This window comes from Hippocampus comes, unplaced genomic scaffold (assembly GCF_001891065.2).
Source record: "Hippocampus comes isolate QL1 unplaced genomic scaffold, H_comes_QL1_v1.1 scaffold86, whole genome shotgun sequence".
NCBI lineage: Eukaryota > Metazoa > Chordata > Actinopteri > Syngnathiformes > Syngnathidae > Hippocampus > Hippocampus comes.
The window spans coordinates 4,145,245-4,170,326 of NW_017805882.1; the positions used below are offsets into that span (position 1 = coordinate 4,145,245).

Sequence of the window (25,082 nt, forward strand, 5' to 3'; positions counted from 1 at the left end):
CTCCAGGAACAGCTTTGTCCTGCTGATAATGATCTGCACAGGTGTGTTCCCAATTTTTATTGTGCTTGGAAAAGGAAAAACAACCAGCAGAGAGGGGTGGTAAAGCGCAAGTAAGCTGAGGTGGTTATGTCGGATGACATCTGAGCAGAGACATAAAAAGACCAAGGAGGAATGGTAATGATGCTTGTGGATGGACAGGGGGATTTGAATCTTTTTCATCTCCAAGAGCGGTAAGAAAGCAACCTGAGGCATTTTTTGATCAGATTTTGTCGAAATCCACAAATAGGTCAATAGAGCTAGTGTTGCTCATTAGCGATATTGAGTGGAAAGCAGTAAGCATCGTTCATGTGCCCTTCCTCCAGAGGAGGCAGGAGAGGAGTTTGAGAAACTTTTGGAAAGTTTATGTGGTATTTTGGAGAAGATATGGGAGCAGATAAAGGACATTGGACAGGACATTCATAGCAACCAGACCCCTTGCATAGGAAACCACAGTTGAAACCGATTCGATCTCGTTGACACACATTAGCGTCATTGAAGTTATAAACAGTCTGTACGAATAGCATGCACATTACCTTGCATTCTTGCGTAGAGCAACCATACCGGCACGATTAGCAATGAGGTATTCACCCTCATTAAAGCGGGGAGGACAATATTTGTGGAAGCGATAAATACAATCGGAAAGGTCAAGGCCAGTCAAGCACAAGAATGTCGATGTGTTTTTGCAAAAGCAGTGGGGGTTGCTCTATCAAATGTTGCATCACTGTCATCATAGATCAGGGGTTCCCATTATGTCGATCGTGATTGACCAGTCGATCAGGGACTGGTCCCAAATCGATCCGAGGGGTGTTGAGGAAAAAAAAAAACATTTGTGTCCCTGTGTATGTTAGTAATATATTTTTTGTGTTAATGCACACTACAGCCTAATAATTCTATCAGTCTCACTTTCACAACAAGTATTTAAAAAAGAAACTAAAATAAAGCGGGTCATCTTTAACCTATAGCGGCGTGTGACTGCGTCACCGGAAGTTGTTAGCGCTCAGCAGTCTGCAGTTGCAGCTTGTGATCAGAGTTGTTGCGCTACATCTTTTATCGTTATCATTATTCTCATTCAGAGTTTGTTTTGTACAATTCACCGAGGGGACGGGCAAAGAATGGGAATCTGGAGGGCCGAGAGAAGCATTTTAAAACGGTACGTGTGAGCTACGATCGTTAACAGGCTGCAAAAGTGCGTCGCATGCCTCCGTGTCAGGCTCTTGCTCATCATGGCGTGCGTGTGCACGTGCGTGCGTATGTGCCTGTGCATGCGCGCGTGTGCGCTGTAACAGATCGATCCCGGGAGGTTGGGTGATCGAAAAGTAGATCTTCGGTCAAAAACGTTTGGGCATCCCTGCCATAGATGATGGCAACATTCCGTGTTTTCAAGTATTTTTTCCTCACACTTGTTAAACGAATTATATTTATGGTGAAGATGATCATTTTATGTTCAGCTACCGATCAAACAAACATGGAGTGCTAAATGATGACAGATCATGTTGTACAATGACGAATGCATACTTTGCAAAATGATAACACTTAACACACAAAACTCTTAACTCAAATCTCTTTTTCAACTAGTGGTTGACTAGTTAGCATGTCCGCCTCCAGCAGTCCAGGGTTCAAATCCTTCCTGTGTGGAGTTTGCACGTTTTCCCAGTGCCTGTGTGGGTTTTTTCCGGGTACTCCGGTCTCCTCCTACATTCCAAAGACATGCGTGGCAGGTTAATGGAACACTCTAAATTGTCCCGAGGTGTGACTGGGAGCACGAATGATTGTTCGTCTATGTGTGCCATGCGATTGGCTGGCAACCAGTTCAGGGTGTCCCCCGACTACTGCCCGAAGACAGCTGGGATAGGCTCCAGCACGCATGTGCTCCTCAAGTGAATAACCCGTGATAATGGATGGATTCACTGTTTTTTTCACATGCCAACTTTTCTTTCGTTTTGCTACCAATACAAAATGAAAATGCCTGTTTATCCCCCAATTATGACAACTCAAATAATTTTTAAGCGTGTGCAGAAACCATAGTCTCTGTTTTCCTGACTAGTGTGACCTCAAACTAAAGTTATATTCACAAAAGAAGGTGGTTAATCAAGCACACAGTCGCACGTAATTCTGCACACCTCAATAAAAGAAAGTATAAATGGTTTAAAAAAATAAATGAAAACAACAAACTAAATCTGATGCTTATGAAATTAACTGTATTGCGAACTTTGTTTTTGCCTTGGTCGATTGATATCTTATCTGAGCGTTCTGGCTTCATTTTAAACGTACATTTCGGCATTGCTGAATACCCGCACAGGAGACGGAAGGTCAAAAAGATACTTTATTGCACAATACTTCGTGACCTTTTTCTTTTATGCCGCACTCGACAAATGTGCCCTATATTAAAATAAATAAATAATAAAAACTAACCCAAACAAAGCTTTTAAAATCTAAAATATTCAAACAAAACCACACTCAAATCTTATAAAACTACCTTGATTAAAAAAAAAAGTCACAACGAAATAAAAATTAATTACCATGAAAAATACAAAACTTGTAACCCTGGCACACCTACATTTAAGAACATCGCCGTGTCATGCACGTGGAACTGATGCTGATCAAGCAGCCACAGTTTTTGAACTGAGACAGATGATGGATGGAAGGGAGTTGATGACTGTGTTGGGTGACTGCTCACGCCCTCTCTTTTTTCATCTCACGTATTCCCATCTCTCTCTCTCTCTCTCTCTCTCTCTCTCTCTCTCCCACACACACACACGCATACAAACTGCAGCACAAGAGGTGAACATCAGTTCATGCTGCGCTGAAGTTGTTGTTTCGTTAGACAAAAAAAATGACAAGGCGCCTTTGAGGAACAGATTACGCATGCCGGCTTTCATTCCCTCATATGTTTGTGCAAATCTGCCTCCTTGTTTAAGCTGATGAATGATAGGGGTAGATCTGCCTGCTAGATTGTCAGCATCTCTCTCGTCTTCGTTGTATTAGACTCGTACAATTTATAGAACCCCTGTGTGGAAGATAAGGATGGAAAGGTGGAGGCACACCCAAACAGATATGCACTGAAAAGCCTGAAGAAAAGAAATCAGTGATAGCGTGACAGAGTGACAAAATGAATAGAACACCACAGGCACTCCCAAAAGTGGCGGTTTCTGGTATGTGCAATGTGTGCGGCCTCACAGAGGCAGCCCTCAAAAATACATGCACAGTGAAAGGTTTTTTTTTCATCTGCATAATGACATTTAAAAATAATCGGCGGATGTAAGAGAGGTCTGTCCCAGAGCGTCGTTCAAGCTTGGCCCGCCACTGACTCCAAAGTCCACCAATAGTGAGTAATGAGGAACTAAAGTGATACATCATTGCTCACATGTGACTATTTAACCAAATACTGTTGCCTCAAATCCTTTCTGAGACGCTTTATGGGAGAGACAGTAAAGTTGTGGTCTGACCAGAAAGTGCAAAACGATTAAACTGTGGGAGATAGTTATTGGGATTAACAGAGAGCAATTAAATGCTAATGATATACTGAATAATGAGCTCCGGCTCACTCTCATTAGCAAACTGTTGTCATTTGTATATGAGGCAGAGGCAGGAAGGAATGGGAGAGACAGAGAGGCGAGGAAGCAAGAGAAAATAAGACTAATATGAGAAAACAATCTATGAGGCACGAGAGAGATGAGAGGATAGAGAATCACGAGATGTATATTTCTTATGATGTGGAGAATAGTAAGAACCAACTCTCATCATAAGTCAAATGTGCATGCCTCAGTGGCCTCTCTGGCATGTTACATTAGCCTGAGAGCAGGATGTTGAGCAATTGCTCAAGCAGCAAAAAATCTCATTTCTTGAAAGTGCCCAGATTTGTAGATTACATTGATGAGGAATGTATTCTTTTCCAAAATGCTTTTTAATAGAGTTAAGGCCAGTTTTGCAGATGTATGTACTATTTTTAACGCTCCCTCAAACGTGCCCTTTCCCGTTTGCAAGCCAAGAAGCTGCTTTCTCCGGAATGCCAAGAGCGCCCCCAAGAGGCAAGTCAGCCAACCTTCTGTCTTTCCATTGGGATGAGCATCACTTTGGAGACCTGGAAGTGCACTGGCGTAGATTAAGAAGGGAAATTATTTATACATTTCTCCCCAATTATTTATTTAGCAATTCCTCGCAGTGTTTACTCAGGGGTGATTAATTATTATGCTGCTATAAGCTCCTCGAAAGATACCCCCGGATACTTTTAATTCCAGTGCTGTGGATTCACAGCGATTCACAGAGCTTCTAGCAAGACACAATTAATAAAATGCTTCCTCAGTCAATTTTCTGGACATGTTTTTTTTCTGTTTCATTTATGTGTAACAAGAAGCATTTGGGCTATCTTGCCAAACACCATCATGTGGGTATTTCCGGTTTATATTTCCGGGTAATGGAATAAATGTGAGCTCAGCTAATCCGTTGCCTATTTTCTATCCCTAACCTCAGTCTCCTTCATCTCTGTATCACACTCTGTCAGTGCATTGCAAGACGTGCTCCTGTCTGCTGGCTAGGAGGCTGTCAATAGTTGGTCCAGAAAGTGGCAGCAGGCTTAGCCGGGCAGAGGAAATTTAGCCTCGGATTTACCCCCCGCCCCCCTCCACTCCACCTCCCCCTTTCATGACTTCAATGGCATCCCATTCCATATAGCGAGAGAGAGAGAGAGAGAGAGAGAGAGAGAGAGAGAGAGAGAGAGAGAGAGAGAGAGAAGGGGGGGGCACCTTTAATAGACAGAAATTGAACATTACGCTGCGAAAGCTGTCTAAGTCATCCTGCCCGGTACTGATAACACATACATACATTTGCATTCACATGATTTATTGGTCCTTGCCCCCCATGCATATGTGCTCAACATGCGCACAATAAAACACAAAACACTTCATCAACGAAAATGTTTATTACACGCTGCACGAGATGACAGAAACAGAACGGAAAAGCGGAAAGCACAAACCAAAGTGACGATCGTTTTCTAGTCACGGTCTTCTTTTAGTTTGTCTTTACCTCAAATGTGTTTTCATTTGGATAATTGGTGTGCATTTACGTGGTCGGAAAAAAAACTAATGAAATGAAACAGACAAAGGGCTAAAAATAATACATTAAAATCAAGAATAAAAAAACTCATCTGTCAAATGTTGTGTGTCTGATTTACACACCATTTATCAGAAGTGAAAGCAGCGGCTCAATGACAAATGACGTTGGATTGAGGGCTCAATTAGTTTTATGGGACAACACTGACCCCTACTGACCGTAACTTTCTTTTTTTCCCAGTCAGTTCGGTTTATAAAAACGTTAATGGGGGCACGAAGCACGGGATGAGTTAATAAAGAGCCTTCTGAAAAGAAATCAATGATGTATTCAATGAAGACAGTTATGCGTGAAAAGAGGAGGAGGTTAAATTTGTGATCAGTGCTGTATTTAAATTCAAGAAAGGCTATTCAGAATAGCAGAACACATTGTGTAGAAATGGCCAAAAGAAAAACATAATTCAGCAAAAACATCTCTGCTGCAACGTTTGAGAGGTTTTGAAAGCATATAAATTGTGCAGTGAATTCTTTATTCTTTTGTTTTCCTCACCACATTGTTGAACAGGTACTGACAGAAACATAATGAAAAGTTTCAAAAACAAATATTCCCAGTGGGCATCTGGTGTCAACTCAACTTAAAGATGACATCAAAATCCAATTATCAACATCGAATTGATGTCAATTCGATGTCACGTGCCCGCTAGGTGACAAAAAAAAATCAAATTTGACCTCATTTCAAAGATATGTTTGAATGAAGGTCAAAATTGAAAAAATGGCTTTTCTGTCTTGCCATTTGTTTTTTCACTATTCTCTCCTTTCTCCTGTCCAAACTGTTAAAGGCCATTTAAAAAAAGAATTATTTCAATTATTAAACTTGTAATGGTCCCTGTCCTTGATCCCTTAAAAGTCTGAGTAAATAAAACCATATGTGCTACTGTATGCCTTGCATTTCACTCATCGAGCACTGTTGACATTTTCAAATGGCTGTTTGGGATTTGGCAGCAATTTTTCAGCTGACTGAACCGCTAATGCCATTCAGTTTTTTTTATTTGGGGACTGCCTGTGCAATAGCCCCAGTCAGACAGGGAGACAGGTTTGCTAAAATGACAGAGAGATTGAACAGCAGATGGGGCTAAGTGAGAGAGAATTTTGATGGCTTTTGAATGAAACTGAATTTTAAATTGTAGATAATTGCAGGATTTCTGTCTCACGATTCATCGTAAAATACGTTTTATGTGTTCCAAATATACACAAAAATATATATATTTCATTGACATATTTGATAGTTTTTAAATGCTCTCATTCTGTGTACCCCAACCTTTTATCCACCATTGACTGGTTCATGCTTTAGGCACAGTATATATACAGTGATCCCTCGCTCTAATGTGGTTCACCTTCCTCGGCTTCGCTGTTTCATAGATTTTTTTTAGTGTAGTTGTTTTAATGCTTTTAACCCTTTAAATCAGAACGCGTAGGCGGCGCCATGTGTCGACAGTACAGTATTTCCAAAAACTATTAGTTATTTGTTGAAAACGTTTGTTTTTTTTTGTTTTTTTTGTGCTTGGGCCTGAAAACAGGTTTTGGTCTTTAGTTTCATTGTATACATAGTTTAGTATTGTATAATAACTGTAAAAAATAAAGCTCACTACTTCACGGATTTCACCTATCATTGGTTCTTTTTGGAACGTAACCCCCGCGCTAAACGAGGGATTACTGTACATACATACGCTATCTGTCTCTCTCTGTCACTCTCTCTCTCTCGCTCTCTCTCTCTCTTTATATATAAAATGTGCCAGTCTGTCATTGGTCAATGGCCTGGGCAACAGATGAAAATTAAAATGTTATTAACCTGATAAACATACATAAGTGTGTGTGTGTGTGTGTGTGTGTGTGTGTGTGTGTGTGCGCGCGCGTGCACGGCGCATGCTTCTCATCGACTATCTCTTCAATCCAATAATTGTCCTTGATTTCAACATTTAAAGCTGAATTAGTTTTTCCTGTTCAAATGTGATGGACATGAGGTAAAGAGAGGCATTTGACCATCGAACCTCCAATGACCACGCACACATTAATTGCAGTAAATCAATCCAGAAAATAAAGAGGAATTCCAATAATGTAGAGACATGGCCTTACTCTGGAGCCCGATATGTCCATTCTGGCTCAGTGATGAGCTCATTACTGGAGAAGCTGTGGTACTTCGCCTTTCAGACCGGAAAAAAAAAAGTGAGGTTTATAGTGAGGTCATCTTCCCCGTCCGCTTGTCTGCACAGAGTGGACACATTCAAGTTCACAAGGAGAAAATGAGTCATGTATGGTCACTCTGTGTCTCGGACTGCTGGCTCTGATGTGTCATGACATATTTCCAAGCTCTATGTGGCTTCACCTCAGTCGACCCCAGATATCCCAGGTGGTCTCTGTATTATGCGCTCTCTCTGCAACAGTAAATGTCCATTTACCCTGATAGGAGAGGTGCACATGGCCCAGCATTCATATAGACCAGAGAGCAGGGCATTAGTGTAATCCAAGCGACAGGAAATAAAAGCATGCATCAGCACTTCCGTGTTGGCCTGAGAGAGAAACGGGCGGACTCTGGCTATGTTCATGAGATGACAAACACACACACACACACACACACACACTTTCCCAGTTGTGTCTTTTTTTTGTTTTCTTATCAGTGGCCCTAATACCCCATCCAAAACAGGCCTGTATTTGAAGCACCTAAAAAAAAAAATTTAAAAAAAGGAGAGAAAATGTGGGGAAAATAAAGGGTATGTTGTGTAGGTATTTCCCACTCACTCCCTTCGGGTAATGGATTTCTCCTTGGAACTAACATAAATCTCTCTTTGGAGGTGATAGCATCTACAACAAAGGAACTGTTTGAAAACACATTTATCTTCCTATACTCTCTCTCTCTCTCTCTCTCTCTCTCTCTCTCTCTCTCTCTCTCTCTCTCTTTCTCTTACACCCACGCACGCACGCACGCACGCACGCACGCACGCACACACACACACACACACACACACACACACACACACAACGTCACAGCTTCTGCTCGCTATTCCTGTCCTTTAAAAACAAGATTAAAATGTTATCACCTGCACCGCATGCAATTTGTGGCTGCAACTTTACCATAGACATATCTGGTTTAAACCTGCACGAGCCAAGTCACAGAGGGGTGCGTCATAATCAAGAACATACCATACGCGCATATATACACGTACATAGATACACACACACACACACACACACACACACACACACACACACACACTCGCACGTAACGTAACTGCTTATTGTGGATTTAGAAGGAACGGTATCTATCAAATGCGTAGATTATTAGGCTGAAAAGTTATCAGAACCACGAATGAATGATGTGAAAATAAAAAATTGGCACTTATTTTATAATTCTGTCCAGAAAATTGCAGTAAAAAAAAAAAACACTCCCGCAGTCTTAATGCCTTATTCCGAATGAAAAATAGTGCCAAACTGGTGACGTTGATGTGGGATCGAAGCTAGCCTAATGCTAATGTTTACTTATTTGCCGGGTGTCAATTTTTATTGAGCTAGAAGAATAAAGCAAAATAAACAAAATAAAAGAAGCCCAGGAGCGCAATTTGCAGCGATAATTTCAGTGATTCTTTTTGGAATATTGGGCCTCATTCGTTAATAAATGCGTAGGAATGTTTGTAATCTACGCCCAAGTGGAGCGTATATATGCAAAATCAGATACACGACACATGTATCGGCCCGTTCTTTTTTTTTGCATACCTGAAAAGAAAAACAGGGTTTCGTAATCGCATGTTATGTTAGACAGATGAATTTCCATCCATTTTCTACCGCTTATCCGGGGGTGGGTCGCGGGGGCAACAGCTTTAGCAGGGAAGCCCAGAATTCCCTCTCCCCAGCCACTTGTTCCAGCTCTTCCCGGTGGATCCCAAGGCGTTCCCAGGCCAACTGGGAGACATAGTCTCTCCAGCCTCCTCGCTGCCCATCTTCAAAACCCGCCTCAAAACTCACTTGTATTCTTTGGCATTTGACTCAGCATGACTTAGATTTGTTCTTGGTTTTGCTGTTCGGTGCTTTCTACCATCTTTATTACCGATTTGCTTTACTGTTTGTTGTATATGTTGAATTGCTCCATGTACAGCACTTTGTATGCAGCGATGACTGTTTGAAAGTGCTCTATAAATACAGTTGAGTTGAGTTGAGTTGAGCATGTCCTGAGTCGATAAATTTCGAACGAAGAAATCCAGTGGCAATAAAAGGATGGAAATCAGTTTGGACATTCGTATTCCTGCAAAAATGGCAAGAGCACAATGAAATTTAGTGTGTGAGCGGTCAGTGCCAGAAAGGCCTTCGCTGCTGGCCTCAGCACTATCAGGAGCACGGACTTAGATTCCTCCATCCATCCGCTTATCCTCACGAGGGTCGCGGGGCGTGCTGGAGCCTACCCCAGCTGTCTTCGGGCAGTAGGCGGGGGGCACTCAGACTTTGATTTAAAACCTTTTTTTTTTCATGCCATGTTATTAGCTACATATTGTTTCTGAAATGCTCCGGACAATGTCTGTGGTACAGTTGTTTGCACTTGTGTACAGTATTGAGTGGTCTCCGTAATGGTGCCATGATAGTGTCGTTATTAAGAGTTGGATTAAGTCGGCTAAATCAAAGGCCAGCGTACCCGCCACTTCTGAAATTAAGAGTCCACACATTTAAACATCATGATGCGGGATGGATTCTTTATGACAAGAGGGTAAAATAAATGTGTTTAGCATTGTACAGTACAGACTATGGAAATGGCAGAATTAATTTACAGTATTCACAGAATGCATATTTGTTCATGACATTGTACAGGAAACCTCACATGTCCTGTCTTTTAAACACAAATGAAGTATACTCTTGCAGACAAAATCTGTTGCTTGGAGACCGTTGCCTGTCCATCATACATCAACATGTATCCTCTGATGGCGTTTCAGGTTACATTTCTGTGTGAACCGCTTGCCGCACGCCAAGCAGCAGTATGGCCGTTCTCCGGTGTGGACTCTCCGATGGGCTTTCAGATTGCTCAGCTTGGTGAAGCTGCGACCGCACAAAGAGCAGCAGAAAGGCCTCTCACCTGTGTGGGTCTGCAGGTGGGCCTTAAGGTTGCTAGGGTGGGGGAAACATTTCCCACACTGGCCACAGCGCAGAGAGTGCCTGAAAACGGGATGAGCGTCTGGATGGGATATAAGATATCCGTGATGGGAGTTTGCAGATGGAGGCTGTGCTCTATTGTTAACCCACAGCGTGGCAGTTAATTTGTTTGCAAGGTGATCTCGTTGGACTGGGAGCGTGGTAGGGGGCGCAGCTTTAGATGTGGAGGAAATTTTGTTCAGCGAATTTACGTTGAATGTCTGAGAGTGAATTTGAGACAATGCTGCAGTGCTGCCTGATGGTATGGGAGGAGGCTTTTTCAAGGCTCGGCTGACCTGTTTCACAGAAGCCTGCAGTCTGTCACATGTAGAATCTTTCGAATGCAGCTTTATTCCTTCCTGGATTGGCTTTTTTGTTTCCGCACACGAGAAGGATGCAGTTCCTGCCTTTGTTGATGCCTTGTTACTCACATGCCGAGAGTCAGCACCACCGCCATCGAAATCCTCCTGCTTAATTGGAACGCTTGGCGAGTTGGGATTTTGCATGAAGGAAGACTCGGAGGCAGAAAGCTGGTCTCTGCTTGTATTAACATGCCTCCTATCAGCTTCTATAACAGAGTCCACTAGCTCTTCCTTTGCTTGCTGTAAAGAACAATTGCTTTTGGCTGGATGACAATTCCAGTCAGGTCTAACCCTGTGACGATGAAGCGTGAGGTCTGTCCAGCCGGTGTGCATTTCCACTGACAGGTGTGTGCTCATGTCGGAGCTCTCCAGGCCTTCGGGAATGTTGTATACATTTAATATTTGGAGGTCTTTTGCTCTGTCATTCTTCAAAAACACATCACCTTTGCTGGTTTCCTGGCTATCACCTGGATAAGCATGTATCCTCACACTTGCGCTGTCAGAATCAGAACCTCCATCTGTGGATTAGAAAATGAGTTTCAATTACAAGTGTACCAAGAATAAACATTATTTTCATAAACAAAAAAAAAATGACAAGTAAATGTTAGGCTGCATTGACAGTGCAGGTCCGTGTGCCTTATTTTAATTCAGTGCCTTGATTAGATCTGATTTCTTTCTATTTACGTGTACATTTCAAGTGACACATATCAGACATATGAAAATAACCACACAGACAGATGGCAAAATTGCTTAAAACAACGGCTGGCGAAAGTATTCGGCCACTTGATTGAGATTTTTTTTTTTTTTTTTTTTTTACCATTTGCCACATTTAAATATTCAAACATAAATGTATAAAAAGGTGAAGAATCAACAATCATTAAGTGGGACGAAATTTGTTTTAAAACTTTTTTTAGAAATGAAAAATTCAAAGGTGGAGTGTGTACACTTATTCGGCTTCTCTTAGTTCATACTTTGTAGACCGCCTTTTGTTGCTATTCCTCCTGCGAGTCATTTGGGGCATGTATCTATCAGTTTTGCATGTCCAGAGACTGAAATTTTTGCTCAGTCCTCCTTGCAAAACACCTCCAACTCAGGCAGATTAGATGGAGAGCATTTATGAGCAGCAGTTTTCAGATCTTTCCACAGATTCTCAAATGGGCTCAGATGTGGACTTTGACTTGCCCATTCTAACAACATATTTGCTTTTTAACCATTTCATCGTATGTTTTGCTTTATGTTGAAGATCGTTGTGTAGTTGGAAGGTAAATCTATGGACGGCTTGACGCGTGTAAGTAAAAATCCACAAATAAATCGTATCACATGAAAAGCCGCAAGGTTCAAAATTTGGGGGGGAAAAAGTAGGGCTTGTAGTCCGGAAAATACGGTCGTACTGAAGTGCCGAGATATACAGTAGCGGAAAACTCTTTTTCACTTGCTTCGTTGCACCATTTTCTGGGGGTCAGGGCTAAAATGAGGAAGAGCTGATGCAACCAAGGAACAACATGTCGCCCCTCCCTGGTATTTAACTGCCCTCATTTCAACGGTAGCAATTTGGCACAATTGCCATACCCTTATTTATAGTAAGTTGGCCTATTTCTACCACTACAACGTGCCGTTAACCATCAAGCTACGCCCCCCCCCAAAAAAAATGTTACCTGAAGTGCGTTTTTTTTTTTTTTTTTTGTTATTTGGGCTAGAAATTTCTCTACAGTGAGTGTTTTTTAATATATTGTTTTGCTTGAGAAAACACAGTTGTTTGTTTATATGTCACCAATCAGTGTATTTTGATGGCAAGTCGTCACTAATGGGATACGTCTGATCTGTGTGTTGAGTGAGTCACTCGCATTTGTACAGGGGCCCGCAGAGGCCGGGCCCCACAAACTTTGAATTTGAAGTGCTGAATAACTGTACATCGCTCTCCATTTGGGGTAACACTTCATTCTTCCATGCGCAGAAGAAAGTTCGAACTTACTGACTTCTTCCTTCACATCAATAGCTGGCATCACACCAGCATGTTCAATTTTCTGAAAAAAAGGTCAAACACAAAATGATTCTTTCACTTGACCGCACTCTTCATTTCGATAACCATAAAATGCCTTAGAAAAACAAGTAGTTTGATCTATAATTGGTATATAGGGTTCCCGAAGAGGAAATATAGGCTTCCTTTTTTAAAATTCCGTTTTGGGTTTAATTTGCACAGACTTAAGGAGATGAATTTAGCAGTTTTTGTAAGCATTTTGGCCATGGCTCTCTAATTGACACTGAAGCAGTATTGCAAAATTGATGCCTGGCAAGAATTTTTTTTCTGCCACTGCTTTATGGTCGTCTCATTGCTCTGACGTGGAGTAAAATTTGCTCTGTGCGTGGCAAGTTTCTATCAACAGGATATGTTCTTAACAAAGAGCACAATGGAAGGCCTGTTTCTATCACCACTGACAAAATTAACGAAAAGCCAAGGAATGTCTATCTGTTGGGCTGCACTACAAGTAAACATCCACAAAAGCATGTTTTGGTGCATACTTCTGAGAGTGATTAAGTTTTATCCATACCAACTCTAGGCTGTTTCAAGGCTCCGGGCATATTATGATGCTCAACGAGGTTGTCGAGTCTCCTCAATGAATAGTGTGTTTTCAACAGTGGTGGTAGAAGCAGGCCTCCTGTTGCATGGTTTGTTAAAATCAGATCCTGTTTCAAAAAACTTTCCATGGATAGCGTACCTTGTATTTCGCTTTAGAGAAGTGTACGGTCATACAGCTTCTCAAACTGGCGCTGAAATGCAGTCAGTGACAGAAAACTTTTTGCTTTTTTCAAAGCTTGTCCAATGTCAACTGGCAAGTCATGGACATGGGAATTTGCTTAACAACTACAACCCCCAAGCTGCCAAATGCTGACTGATTTACATCTGTCTGAAAAATACCTGAGTTGAACCAGAAAAAAAGGAAGCGTGTGAACCTGTGTGTCATTAGATTTTACATGTCTGCTGTGAGATAATCACATGTGTCCCCTCCTCTGGGGTGAGAATGGCAAGGGGTTCATCCGCCTCTGATTCTATATCACAGATCGGGCTGTCCGTCCATCTCGTTTCACTTTCATTTTTCCCAGCACAAGACATCAAAACATCTGAAAATAAAAGCATTCATTGTGTTTTTTGAAATCAGTACTTCCAAGTACTTGTTTTGTGTCAGCTCTCACCACCATGCAGTTCTCCAAGTCTTTCTTCTGAAGTGTTGTCATCAGCATCACTTGTAATCTCAACAAATGTGCCATCTTTTTTTCCTTCTTTCACACCACGATTATTTAATTTCATCTCAGCGCATTCCAACCTTATCCTGAGGGTCTCCAACTCCTGGCTCCTGCGCTTCACTTCATCTAAAAAGCAGTTCTCTACCAGTTGCGTGACCTTATACATCGTAGTTTTCACCACAGTCTCCATCAAGTCCAATAGCTGCGTCTGGAAGGTGACAACGAGGGTATCCAAGTCTGACATGACGGGACCTGCGCGTGCGTTTCGTAGAAAAGTCGTTCCAAAATGAAAATAAATATTGACACATACGATCGAAGTACGGCAATTTCTATTCGTAATCACCACTATTAGATTCTTCTTGCTGAGTGAATTCCGCTTGTTGTCAACGTAGCAGCGAATACTTTCCTGCCTTATCTGAGCAAGCTTATGCTAAATAATGAATCCCATTGACCAATAAACTGCGGTATTCGTGCGGTTTATATTATCGCAATAGTGCATGCTTGTAAGGTATCCCCAGGCGAGCAAGCACAATGCAAGAAATCAAACTGCAGTACATAAACACACGTTTGGTAATCAGATGAGCTTCTTGTTGCTAGACAGTGACGTACTACGGTGGCCGCATAAGGCCCTGGAAAAAACGCGTTTCCCAAAGGGAAACCCAAGTGCTGCCCTACGACACTACAGGGTTTGTGAATCTGAGTTTTGTGAAATACAATTCAAATTTGCACGGTAGTGCTGCTACTGAAAAAAAAAAAAAATTATCAAGGATCTAATTTGTCCAAACCACAATGGATTCACCCAATTCAAATCTATGAACTGTAACATCAACCTGTTTTGGTACACCTGAAGTTTGTCAATCTCTGCTATCTTGTTGTCATATAAAATATGTTAACCTCACACAGTACGTAGCTTATTTTCACCATTAACCCTAATGCTGTATTTACAGAAGACAATGAGACAACTGTGTGACAAATACATGAGGCACAGGCGTCAAATTAATTTCAAAGCCACAAGTTTACAGAATTTCAACTGGAGTTAATAAAAGACTATCATAATAAGTTTCAAATACTAAATATTAATCTACATTTGTGCAAAAATATGTCGGCTACTTTGCTTCTGTTTACATATGGATCATTTTATAAAGCAGCACAACCGGTTGCATTTCTCATTGATACTGTTCTGTTTATTCATATTTTTTCTGATAAGTCATATTAAAGTGAATAAGGGTAAGCAGTCATGGTGTGTTGTCTATTTGTATAGAATCACTGAATATATAATTGGTATATGTATTTTTTTTGCAAATAATTTGTGATATGCACAAATATCATTCACAACCTGAGAACATGCAGGTGTTCATTCAAGAAAAGACAACAACACAAGGAGCTTCTACTTCCTGTTAGTTTACTTCACAGATCAATTACATGTGTGCATTGATGCGATTTCAGATGATCCAGGTGTTTAAAAGTAAGGTCACACACGGTGCAATTGTATGGTCTTTTTCCTGTGTGGGTACGGTGGTGCACTTTTAATATGTCAGCACGTGTGAAGCACTTTTTGCATGTGCTCCACTGGTGAAGTTTGTCCTGTGTGTGGATTCTGTGGTGCAACTTCAAATTCCAAAGACGGCTTAATTTGCACCAAAATGCAATCAAATGGTTTGTTGCCGGTCAGGCCGCACCTGTGATTTTTCACGTCTTTCATTGAGGGGAAACCTCTACCGCATTGGCGGCAGATGTGAAGCCCTTGCCCAGAATGAATCTTTCGGTGAATTTTAAGGTTGCAGGATTGAGTGGATGTTTTTCCACAATGCTCACAGACGTATGGTGCCCCCCTGCTCAATACGTCTGTGGGCCTCGAGTGTGGCAGAATCAGGAAAGGGTAGAGAGCACTGATCACTAATGTGCATCCTAAGCTCAATCTGCCATTTGAATTGTTCGAAGCCTGCGCAGGGGACATGAGTTGATTCCGGCCTCTGGTCAAAGCCAGCTTCATAGTTTATGTAGGACTTGGGAAATCTCTGGAACCTACAGTGTTTACTTGGTCCCAGAAGATGAGAGCACTTGGTTTCTCACAAATAACGGGAGAAAATAACGAATACATCTCTGTGCACAATGGAAAAAAATGTTTGTTTGTAATGCTGAGTAGTGACATCTCTACAAGTCGGTCAACTGAGTCAATGTTTTGCCAAATAAATATAGAAGGCGCGAACCATCAAAATCCTCAGAATCCTTTGCTTGCGGTGTCACGTTAATGGCTACCTCCTTGAGTAGTCGGTCTATATATCGCACATTAGAGGGCTACCAAAAACAAAATGAGAGTCATGGGAAGTGATTGCATAAACACTGTAATCTAATAACAGCCAAGAAAATATCAAGAAACAAAATACTGTCATTCCATAGTTTCTGAAATTTATAAATCAAACGGCAGTTACCGTATTTTCCGCACTAAAAAGCGCACTGTATTATGAGGTGCACCTTCAATGAATAGCCTATTTTGTCTTTTTTTTTCATACAGTATTGGACGCACCGCTTTATAAGACGCAATCTACAATGCATCCACTAGATGAAGCTACGCTTAAGGAAATGCCAACAGAACGCTACACCAGATTTATACAGCGACGATCAGATGTCAGTAAAACTTATTTAATAAAGCAGCGACACAGTTCACTTAACCAACAGCAAGTTATAACATTGACACCTTTTTTCATTCCTTTCAAACAATTGTATTCAATAGTACAACAAATGTAGACTGTTATAAAATCACACAGTATTACAAATAGGAAATAGAGCAATCAGGAAAAATAAATACGCCTTATAATGTAGACATAATGTTTGTTAGTTATGATCAACATACGGCATTAGCATCATTGCTACTTGCAAATGTGAGGTCAATTTGTTACTCTTACTTACTCTTAGTTTGTTTCTTCTTTCATTTATTGATGGATTTTGTTTATTTCCACTTGTAAACCAATGTTAGAATGGGGAGTCCGATTAGCTAGAGTCACTCACATTTCCAGCGTAAATGGCCATAATGGCGTAAATATGCTCACAGCTCACTGCTGGTCACTTAATATCACGAATCTCGATCATATAATCACCCAGCCCTATTTATATTGCCCTTTGGAAAGTAGTGTTGGAGGGATTATGGGTTTGACTGACGCCCAGCAAAAACAAACAAAAAACATCTTGACCTATCTCTGTGCGGCCCGATACTGGTCCGCAGACCAATGGTTGGAGACCACTGCACTAATACTACTACTACTACTACAACTAGTAATAATAATAATAATAATAATAGTAATAACAAAATAATGACTTGAGCCCAGCATGCTTCCCTCCTGGATTCTTTGCTGATTTGTAAATTTCTTCTACCACATAGCAAATGACCATGGTAAAGAAAAAATATACAATGGAAGGCGAATTGTGACTTTTTTTTTTATTTTATTTTTTTAATAATCTTTATTGAACAAGTCAGAATACAATTCTCAGTAAACAGAAAACAAAACGAACCGGTTATTAATACATACAGCGAATTGTGACTCAAAAGCGCTGAAGATTGCCTGAATGACACACTTCCGGTTTCTCCTCATTGGACATCTCGAGTCTTTCGAAGTCAGGCAACTTCAGTCGTCCATCGTCGCGCATTTCTTTGCGTCTACTTTCCGACCACTTCAATCGACTCTCTAAGGACTCAACCTGCTTCCTGCAACGTTTAACTTCCACCCAAAAACTCACCTCCACAAGTCTAGTGATCTCATACATGGCAGCCTTGAACACAGTTTCCATCACCCCGGAAAGTTGGGACTGAAAGGTTCCCAGTGGGTCTGCGTCTGCCATCACCCAGCTACTTGAAAGGTGAAGAGGATCTGGTGCAATAACTCACGCCTTGGAAAAATATTCTCGATTGCACAGTTAGTGGAATTAGCAAACGTTTCCTTTATGTGTTTTAAAACAATTTCAGATGACAAACTAATCATGACTTCCGTGCTGATGCATACGGTTATAATATTCGCGGTCGGCCATACAAAAAAAAAAATCCCAACATAATTTAAAAAATCCACTGTCACCTGTTAATGTTTTTCTTCGGTCTTCCGGATATAAACACGTACTTCCGAGTTTTTAACTACGGCAATGAAATTAGGACAAATTTTAAAAAATGGCGTCACTGTTTCACAAAACCCGTAAATCTCCGACAAAAATCTACGCTGTTGTGATACGGTGACAGCATTACACATACAAACGGAATAATCTCTGATTTTGGAGGGCATATAAGAGGTACCAGTGGTCGATATTAGCAAAATCCGGATCAAAGTACAATTCGTCCTCTGATCTTGAGGGCCGCGCATGCGCGTTTCTTGTCACAAGAGACAACTGCAGCAGACGTGCGTCACATATTTTGCAGTTCCAACACAATTAGCGGAAACAGTTGCGGGAGGACATGTTGACGACGGCAGTCACGCCATGCCATGTATTGACTAACCTTGTAAATGGTGTAAAAGTAGACCTGTAATTCGTGACTCAAGCGAAAGAATAACAATACGATGTCAACGGACGATTTTCAAAACAAGTTCACCTCCTTTATGGAGAGTGTAGTGAAGAGCACAGTCGTAGAAACGACCAAACTTTTTGAAACTTTGGTTGAAGAATTAAAGGCTGAATTGTCAGAGGTCAAGACGGAGAACGAAGCTCTCAAAATAACATGCAGACAAATACAGGATGCGAAAACCCTGGCGATCAGTGAGTCCATCCAAAGTGGCCGTCTGAAGATGCACGATACAGCCGTTCAATGTGGTGAGTTTTGTGAGTCTTAATGTATAATTGGGATTGCGTTTATTAAATTAAACATATGCACAAATACGTATTTTATTAGATGTATGTGCTCCATTCATCCATCCCACGCGCTCAGTAGATTTGCACTTGCTTGCCGCGTGTCATAGGAGGCAACCCTTATGATGAAACCCTTGTATTACGTCATAAAGATGTGAAAGTTCACCCGAACACATTTGCGCGACCCTTAACCCTTATAAGAATTCCCTCAAGGCTGGTTTGTGTTTGTGTGGTTGTACGTTAGACGATACCGTTGCATTTCCGGTAGCAAGAGGACAGCCATGTTACGTTGCCACTATGATTGAGAACAGTTTTTTTTTTCTCTTCTGAAAACACGGTACACGTCAGTGCATGTTTTAGATGAGGATCCCGGATGTAGTAATGAGAGCCTCTCAAAGAACAAACTTCACAGTTTGCATCGGCCATTCAGAGTATATTATCACAGCATTATGAATCGTGAGTTTAGGTTTAGATTTCTAAGTGGTGTTTTCCCCCTGATGGGCTTTGCTTTCATTGAATTGTTCATGGTTTTGACAACATGATGCAGACAAATGTTTGAGTCGTACTCTTGAAATAAGCCTTATCATAGAACATTTCTAAACGCATTATTAGCCAGGAATGTACAACACGGGGGTTCCTGACAACATGATGCAGACGAATGTTTGAGTAGTACTCTTGAAATAAGCCTTATTATAGAACACTTCTAAACGCATTATTAGCCAGCAATGTACACGTAGCACTTCTCCCAGACTTATTGATACAACCATATGCCACAGAGTGTCCCATTTTTGCCTTACAGACTGAAACTAATGTGAAAATGCTACAGAGAAATGTCTTCAAGTTAGGTGCACTGAGCAAGTGGCAACATAAGATGGCCACTGGTGGCTTTACTTCTTCATACATTAATTAAATGGTATTGTTAGACCGGTCATCTACAGTATAAATATGTGGTGTCAGGGCGATGGCCGCACTGTTTCTGGTTTACGTTTTATAAATTGTGTGTAAATTGGTGTGTTTTCTTTTTCTTTCAACTGCTCAACCGTCCACTTTGCAAATGTAAATGTCATTGATGTACTCGGTAATAATTTCTATAGCCGTGACTACAGCAACCCATGTACAAATGACATGATATACTTTCACTGCAATAGGGCGTGTGGATATGTCGTTACATTATGGAAATGACGGCCATATTAGTATTGCGTTTCGAAAAAATGTGAAGTCAGATTTATCCCACTTGGATTGCACCAGTCGTGAATTCAAAGCATTCCAGGTGAATGTAAATAACAGAGATGGCTTTTGTTTTGTTCCTCAAAACATATTTTGACCTCCAGAAAACCCGCCTTCATAATTTGCTTTATCTTATAAGCTTGATTTCATATATTTCATTGAATAACTACATGGTGGGAGATAGCGGAATATCATCACGCAGTCAGTTCAGTAGTTGATTTAATTTAGCACAATTTAAAAACAGTGCAAGGAGGGAATGAAGCCAGAAGGGTTTGTACAAGATCCTACTCCCATTCATATCATATCAAATGAAACATTCCTGGATGAGCAGTACAAATGAAATGACAAAATAAAATGTCAATAAAACCGACATAACAATGACATAAAAGCAAAATTGACATTTCTGAATTGAAATTGAAAACAATGTTAGTGACGGGGGGGAATCACTGTAGTTTTAGCTATAGGTTCAGTGACTTTAAAGGCTGGATAGGAGGATAGAGGATATATCTGAGTTATTCCAAAGTTTAGGGCCTCTCAATGCAATATTAAAGTGATGGCAAGATGTCAGACAAAAGGGTAAATGGAAATTGCGACCATGCCTTGTTGGGTACAAATGAAAGCCAGTTGAAAAGGCATAAACGCTTTGAAAAGTGTCAGGGATATCCTGTTTATTGTAGATATAAATCTGTACAACCAGGAATGGACGTAATTGAGCTTATAAATATTGAATATTTTCTAAAAACAGGCGAAGAATCATGACCAGTACAAATCACCATTTTATTATGTGAAATTATGTCACATAACTATATTTATGTAATCATCAGTACATGTTTTTATATTGCTTTGAATTGTGTTTTGCCATTCACGGTCTGTTTCTCCATGGGGATTGCCATTGTCGAGTGACGTCAGATTGAAGCAATTTGGTGAAGCTGTGGTAGATATTTTCTTCTCCGTCTTCTCAACTTGGACCTCCCAGTTTGAGTGGCGTTTCAGTACACTTTACATTTCATGAAAAATGTTGTTCGCGTGATCTAGGGGGTCAAATTATAGCTCAAAAGGTTACGTTACTAAAATATGCAACGATCTTCTCATATAAAAGGGGTTCAAAAGACGGCGACTGACTGAGCCATTTAACTCGAGTGGCAGACTGCTAACCAATATGTGTAGGTTAACTGTTATCTAGATACACTAACTAGTACATTATAGCGTACTATTTACCACATTGTTAACAGTGACTTCAGCATGACATTGAACAAGCGACACAATCTTAGATGTAGGCGTAGCTGCGTAGTTACACATACACTTTTGTCCACAAACCAAGCCGGATAGCCGGATGATCTCAACCCTACACTCCCTTCGGTTGCCATCCTTGATGTTAGGGACTCTATAAAGTGTGAAGGCCGCATCTTAGCTGCTCTTCTTTTTCTCTGGTCGTGAGGTGAAGCAGCCCAGGCCTGAATTGTAATGAATGAACTCCAGTGCTTGAAAGAAACACACGAGAAAATCAAATTCCTTCTCGTGTGGTTTTTGATTCTGATTGACTTCCTTTCTTGAAGATAAACAAACACGCATTGAGTAAATGGTGGCAAGGGCAAAGTGCCCTTGAGTGTTTTGAAAGGCGCTTATCAATGAAATGTATTATTATTATTATTAAGGGTATCATTTGTGGGCTTTTGCCTTGGTACCTGAATTGTACTTGAAAAAGAAACCAATGCCATGCACCTTTTTGCTGAAAATATCAACATTCAGCAAGCTGTAGCTCTCAAACCCCTGCTCCAATTGATCCAAACTTTGAGATTTAGTGAGTGCCATCACAATCAACATCATTAAAATCTAAATCTGCTCGGTTAAACCCACTGGGTGATTTGGCATGGAATGACCCAGTGCTAATGTCACCTCGTTTTTCTTTGCATTGCATCAAATCACGTCAGTGGTATTTAGTTGTATTTCATCTTTCTTGCACTGAATTGTATTTTATTGTAAACAGTGAAATGACATAATTTGACTTTGCTTTTTCATTTCCAGACCTTCCTCGCTGTCCTTTGCTGGAAGTGCAAAGCATGGAATTACAAAACAAACAAAGTGATGAAGAGTACTCGGTGTGCACCTCACTGAAGGACCACGACTATGAGAGTACAAAGGATGTGCATTCAAAGCCGACGGTAGTGAAATGTTTCAACCCCTTTCAATGGCACTCAGTCCCAGTTATGTTTAATAAACACACTGGCTCCACACTATCCACACGGGTATACTTCCACCACATTGCTGTTCTCCTGGGACATTTTACGGCTAAGGTGTATCGGACGACTGACATAATAACTGCAATGCATGGGGTGACTGATGTAAAAATCGTGACACAACAAATTTGTTGCCAACACTGATAATTATTGATGGTACCGCTTTGTTGTTGCAGCCTTACTTAAAAGTAAATCATTAATGATACTGCTGTAATTGATTGATTATGTTTCTCTCTGACACAAAACCTGCATAAAATGTTGTTTTTCCTTCTGTTGTAGGTATTAATAGATGAGTCTACGCATGTCCAGTATGTGTCTGAAGGGACCAGTACTGATGGCAGCAGAAAGTCACCGACAAAATCCATTGTCGCCCATCTCCGGTGTGACCTCAAAATGCGATCTCAAGCTGAAAAAACCAAAACAACTCCGGAAACATTAAACAAACAGAATATGAGCTCCAAGAAACCTACATTGGAGAAAGGCACTGCTACTGAACCAGAGACTGCTATTGAACGAATTCCAATAAGCTCCGAAAAGCCCTTTATAGCTGAAGATTGTGCAAGTAAAATGTTTGAATCGCCTCTACACCCAAGGTCAAAATCCACCACAGGTGCAACTGACATGACAGAGACAAAATTATCCCCGCTGAGCGATTGTACGGTCAACCCGTGTATCAATAATGCTGCCTCTGAAAAGTTAGGAGATTGTAACCAGACTCTTGGGTCAGGTTCAACTCAAGAAAAACAAACGCAAACGCTGCCGCCTGCTGTGATCACCAAAAAGCCGAATGCCATTAAACTGGAAGATAGCCCAAACAAATCAAAAGCCACTACTTTGTGTCTCAGGTCCAGTACAACAAAAGATACCACCGCCACTCTAAAGACTAAATTCCCACCTGAGAGTGCAACTACAAGTGATGCTAAAGGAAGCACCGCTAAGAAATCTAGACTAAATCAAACTGCGACTGTTCCAGAACATGATGTAAAGTTACAAAATGCAAAGAAATTAGCCAAAGTGGCAAAGGCTAAGACTGTAGACAAAAGTAAGCAAACAAAATTGAAGAAACTTAATCCAGCAGTGAACGATTATACCACCGATGAAACGGCAACCAAATGTCCTTCTCAACTCATGTGGACTCGAGCTAGAGAAGCAGCCTTATTAAGAGAAACGAGGTCGTCACTTTTCCAGAGACGGACAAGCATCCCAAGATCTCCGGACCATTCTGCAGTCTCTCCCCAAAGTCTTTCTCACCACCTGACACATGTGAAAGCCTCACCTATTGTATCCCCACCGCAGCTTCTAACGGTCCCGGGTGAGCAGCTGCTCAAAAACCAGTGCGGGGTATGCGGTCGCGTTCTTAGTAGCAGTGCTGCTCTCGAGAGCCACGTCAGTCTCCACACCGGTCACAGACCGTTCTCTTGTACACTCTGCGGAAAGAGCTTCCCTGACTCCAAGGGTCTAAAACGACATGGCAGAGTGCATGGCAATGGGAGGATCCACATCTGCCAGGAATGTGGGAAGGGTTTTGTCTACGGTTTTGGCCTCACGAAACATGTCCAGATGGTGCATGGCAAAATTAAGCCGTTCGTCTGTCAGCTCTGCAACAAGGCATTCTTCACAAAGCGAGATGTGGAGACCCACATACGGATCCATACGGGGGAGAAGCCATTCCACTGCCATCTATGTGAAAAAAAGTTTGTCAGGAGAGTTGAACTCAATGTGCATCTGCGGTGGCACAACGGGGAGAAAAGACACTGGTGCCCATATTGTGGGAAAGGATTTTTAGACTACAACAACCTGAAAAGACACAAGTATATCCATACAGGAGAGAAACCACATTCTTGCCCACATTGCCCCAAACATTTTACGCAGTCTGGACACCTAAAAAAGCATGTTAAAAATGTACATAAAGTCAAATGAAAGAGAGCCGGCAAGTTGCTTTTTTGAAATCTCAAGTTTTTATTGTAACATTTGACGTGTAAAATATTTTTTTTTAAGTCTTGTGTTTTAATATACTTTTAAGTAACTTGATCTTGTTTGTACTTGCACATTCTGATGTTAATATACTTGTTTTTGGGCCCATTTGTATAGTATCTACCCGTATATGCAACTAGATGAATTACGCATTGCATCTAGTTCCTTGTTGACATTTTAGTGTCTGAAGCCTTCTGCTTGTAAAAGGTTGCATTAAAAACTTTTCCCCTGACATTCTCCTTGTATAACTAATTGAACCAGTAGTAGTTTTGCAAAAACGTTTTTACATTCATTTAAAAAAAACAAAACAAACAAAAGCACTCAGTACTGGAGTTCAGTGCAATTTATTTCACATAACACTTGTCACACTTTAAAGTGTTTTCCTGCATCGAAATCAATGAGGAACTTGCACTGAACATGCAATAATGTAACTTATTCAAGTCAATTATATCAATACAGTACAACATTTTAAAAAAACGTACGCCGATAGGAAGTTTATGATGAATGGTGGTTTATATGTTGACAAGTTGAAGTTTTAGATGTAGATACAGTATAGACTGCAATTTATTTCACATAACACTTGTCACACTTTAAAGTGTTTTCCTGCATCGAAATCAATGAGGAACTTGCACTGAACATGCAATAATGTAACTTATTCAAGTCAATTATATCAATACAGTACAACATTTTAAAAAAACGTACGCCGATAGGAAGTTTATGATGAATGGTGGTTTATATGTTGACAAGTTGAAGTTTTAGATGTAGATACAGTATAGAGTATTCTGCTCTGGCAGCAGTGTTGTGTCCAAGGACCGGCAACCCGAGGCCAAGGCCAAGGACTTGGAAAATTTTCCGAGGCAAGGCCAAGGCCAAGGACTTGAGAAATTTTCCAAGGCCAAGGCCAAGGACCAAGGACTTGCTTCCGAGGCCAAGGCCAAGGACCAAGGACTGATTTTGAA

At 40.9% G+C, this 25,082-nt stretch overlaps 2 protein-coding genes across 2 annotated transcripts; one reads left to right on the forward strand and one right to left on the reverse strand.

Annotated features, from left to right (window-relative positions):
* Positions 1–9,799: 9,799 nt before the first annotated feature.
* LOC109527264 (zinc finger protein 625) lies at positions 9,800–18,135 on the reverse strand. Its single transcript, XM_019889068.1, is given in 6 exon segments — positions 9,800–11,133; positions 12,588–12,639; positions 13,611–13,735; positions 13,808–15,494; positions 15,496–15,800; positions 17,402–18,135. Coding segments are annotated over 3 exon segments (828 nt in total). The 5' UTR covers positions 17,696–18,135; the 3' UTR covers positions 9,800–11,133; positions 12,588–12,639; positions 13,611–13,735; positions 13,808–15,265.
* Positions 18,136–18,265: 130 nt separating this feature from the next.
* On the forward strand, positions 18,266–24,355 carry LOC109527457 (zinc finger protein with KRAB and SCAN domains 8-like). Its single transcript, XM_019889399.1, has 3 exons — positions 18,266–18,649; positions 21,938–22,074; positions 22,429–24,355. Exons 1-3 carry the CDS (start codon positions 18,400–18,402, stop codon positions 24,067–24,069), a joined length of 2,028 nt encoding a protein of 675 aa, XP_019744958.1. The 5' UTR covers positions 18,266–18,399; the 3' UTR covers positions 24,070–24,355.
* The last annotated feature ends 727 nt before the right edge of the window (positions 24,356–25,082 follow it).

What these genes read in the sequence shown, in the direction of transcription:
- LOC109527457 (XM_019889399.1), top strand. Translation starts at nt 18,400, where the DNA reads ATGTCAACGGACGATTTTCAAAACAAGTTCACCTCCTTTATGGAGAGT. An exon ending in CGATACAGCCGTTCAATGTG is followed by an intron (nt 18,650 to 21,937) that starts GTGAGTTTTGTG and finishes TTTCATTTCCAG; the next exon opens with ACCTTCCTCGCTGTCCTTTG. An exon ending in ATGTGCATTCAAAGCCGACG is followed by an intron (nt 22,075 to 22,428) that starts GTAGTGAAATGT and finishes CTTCTGTTGTAG; the next exon opens with GTATTAATAGATGAGTCTAC.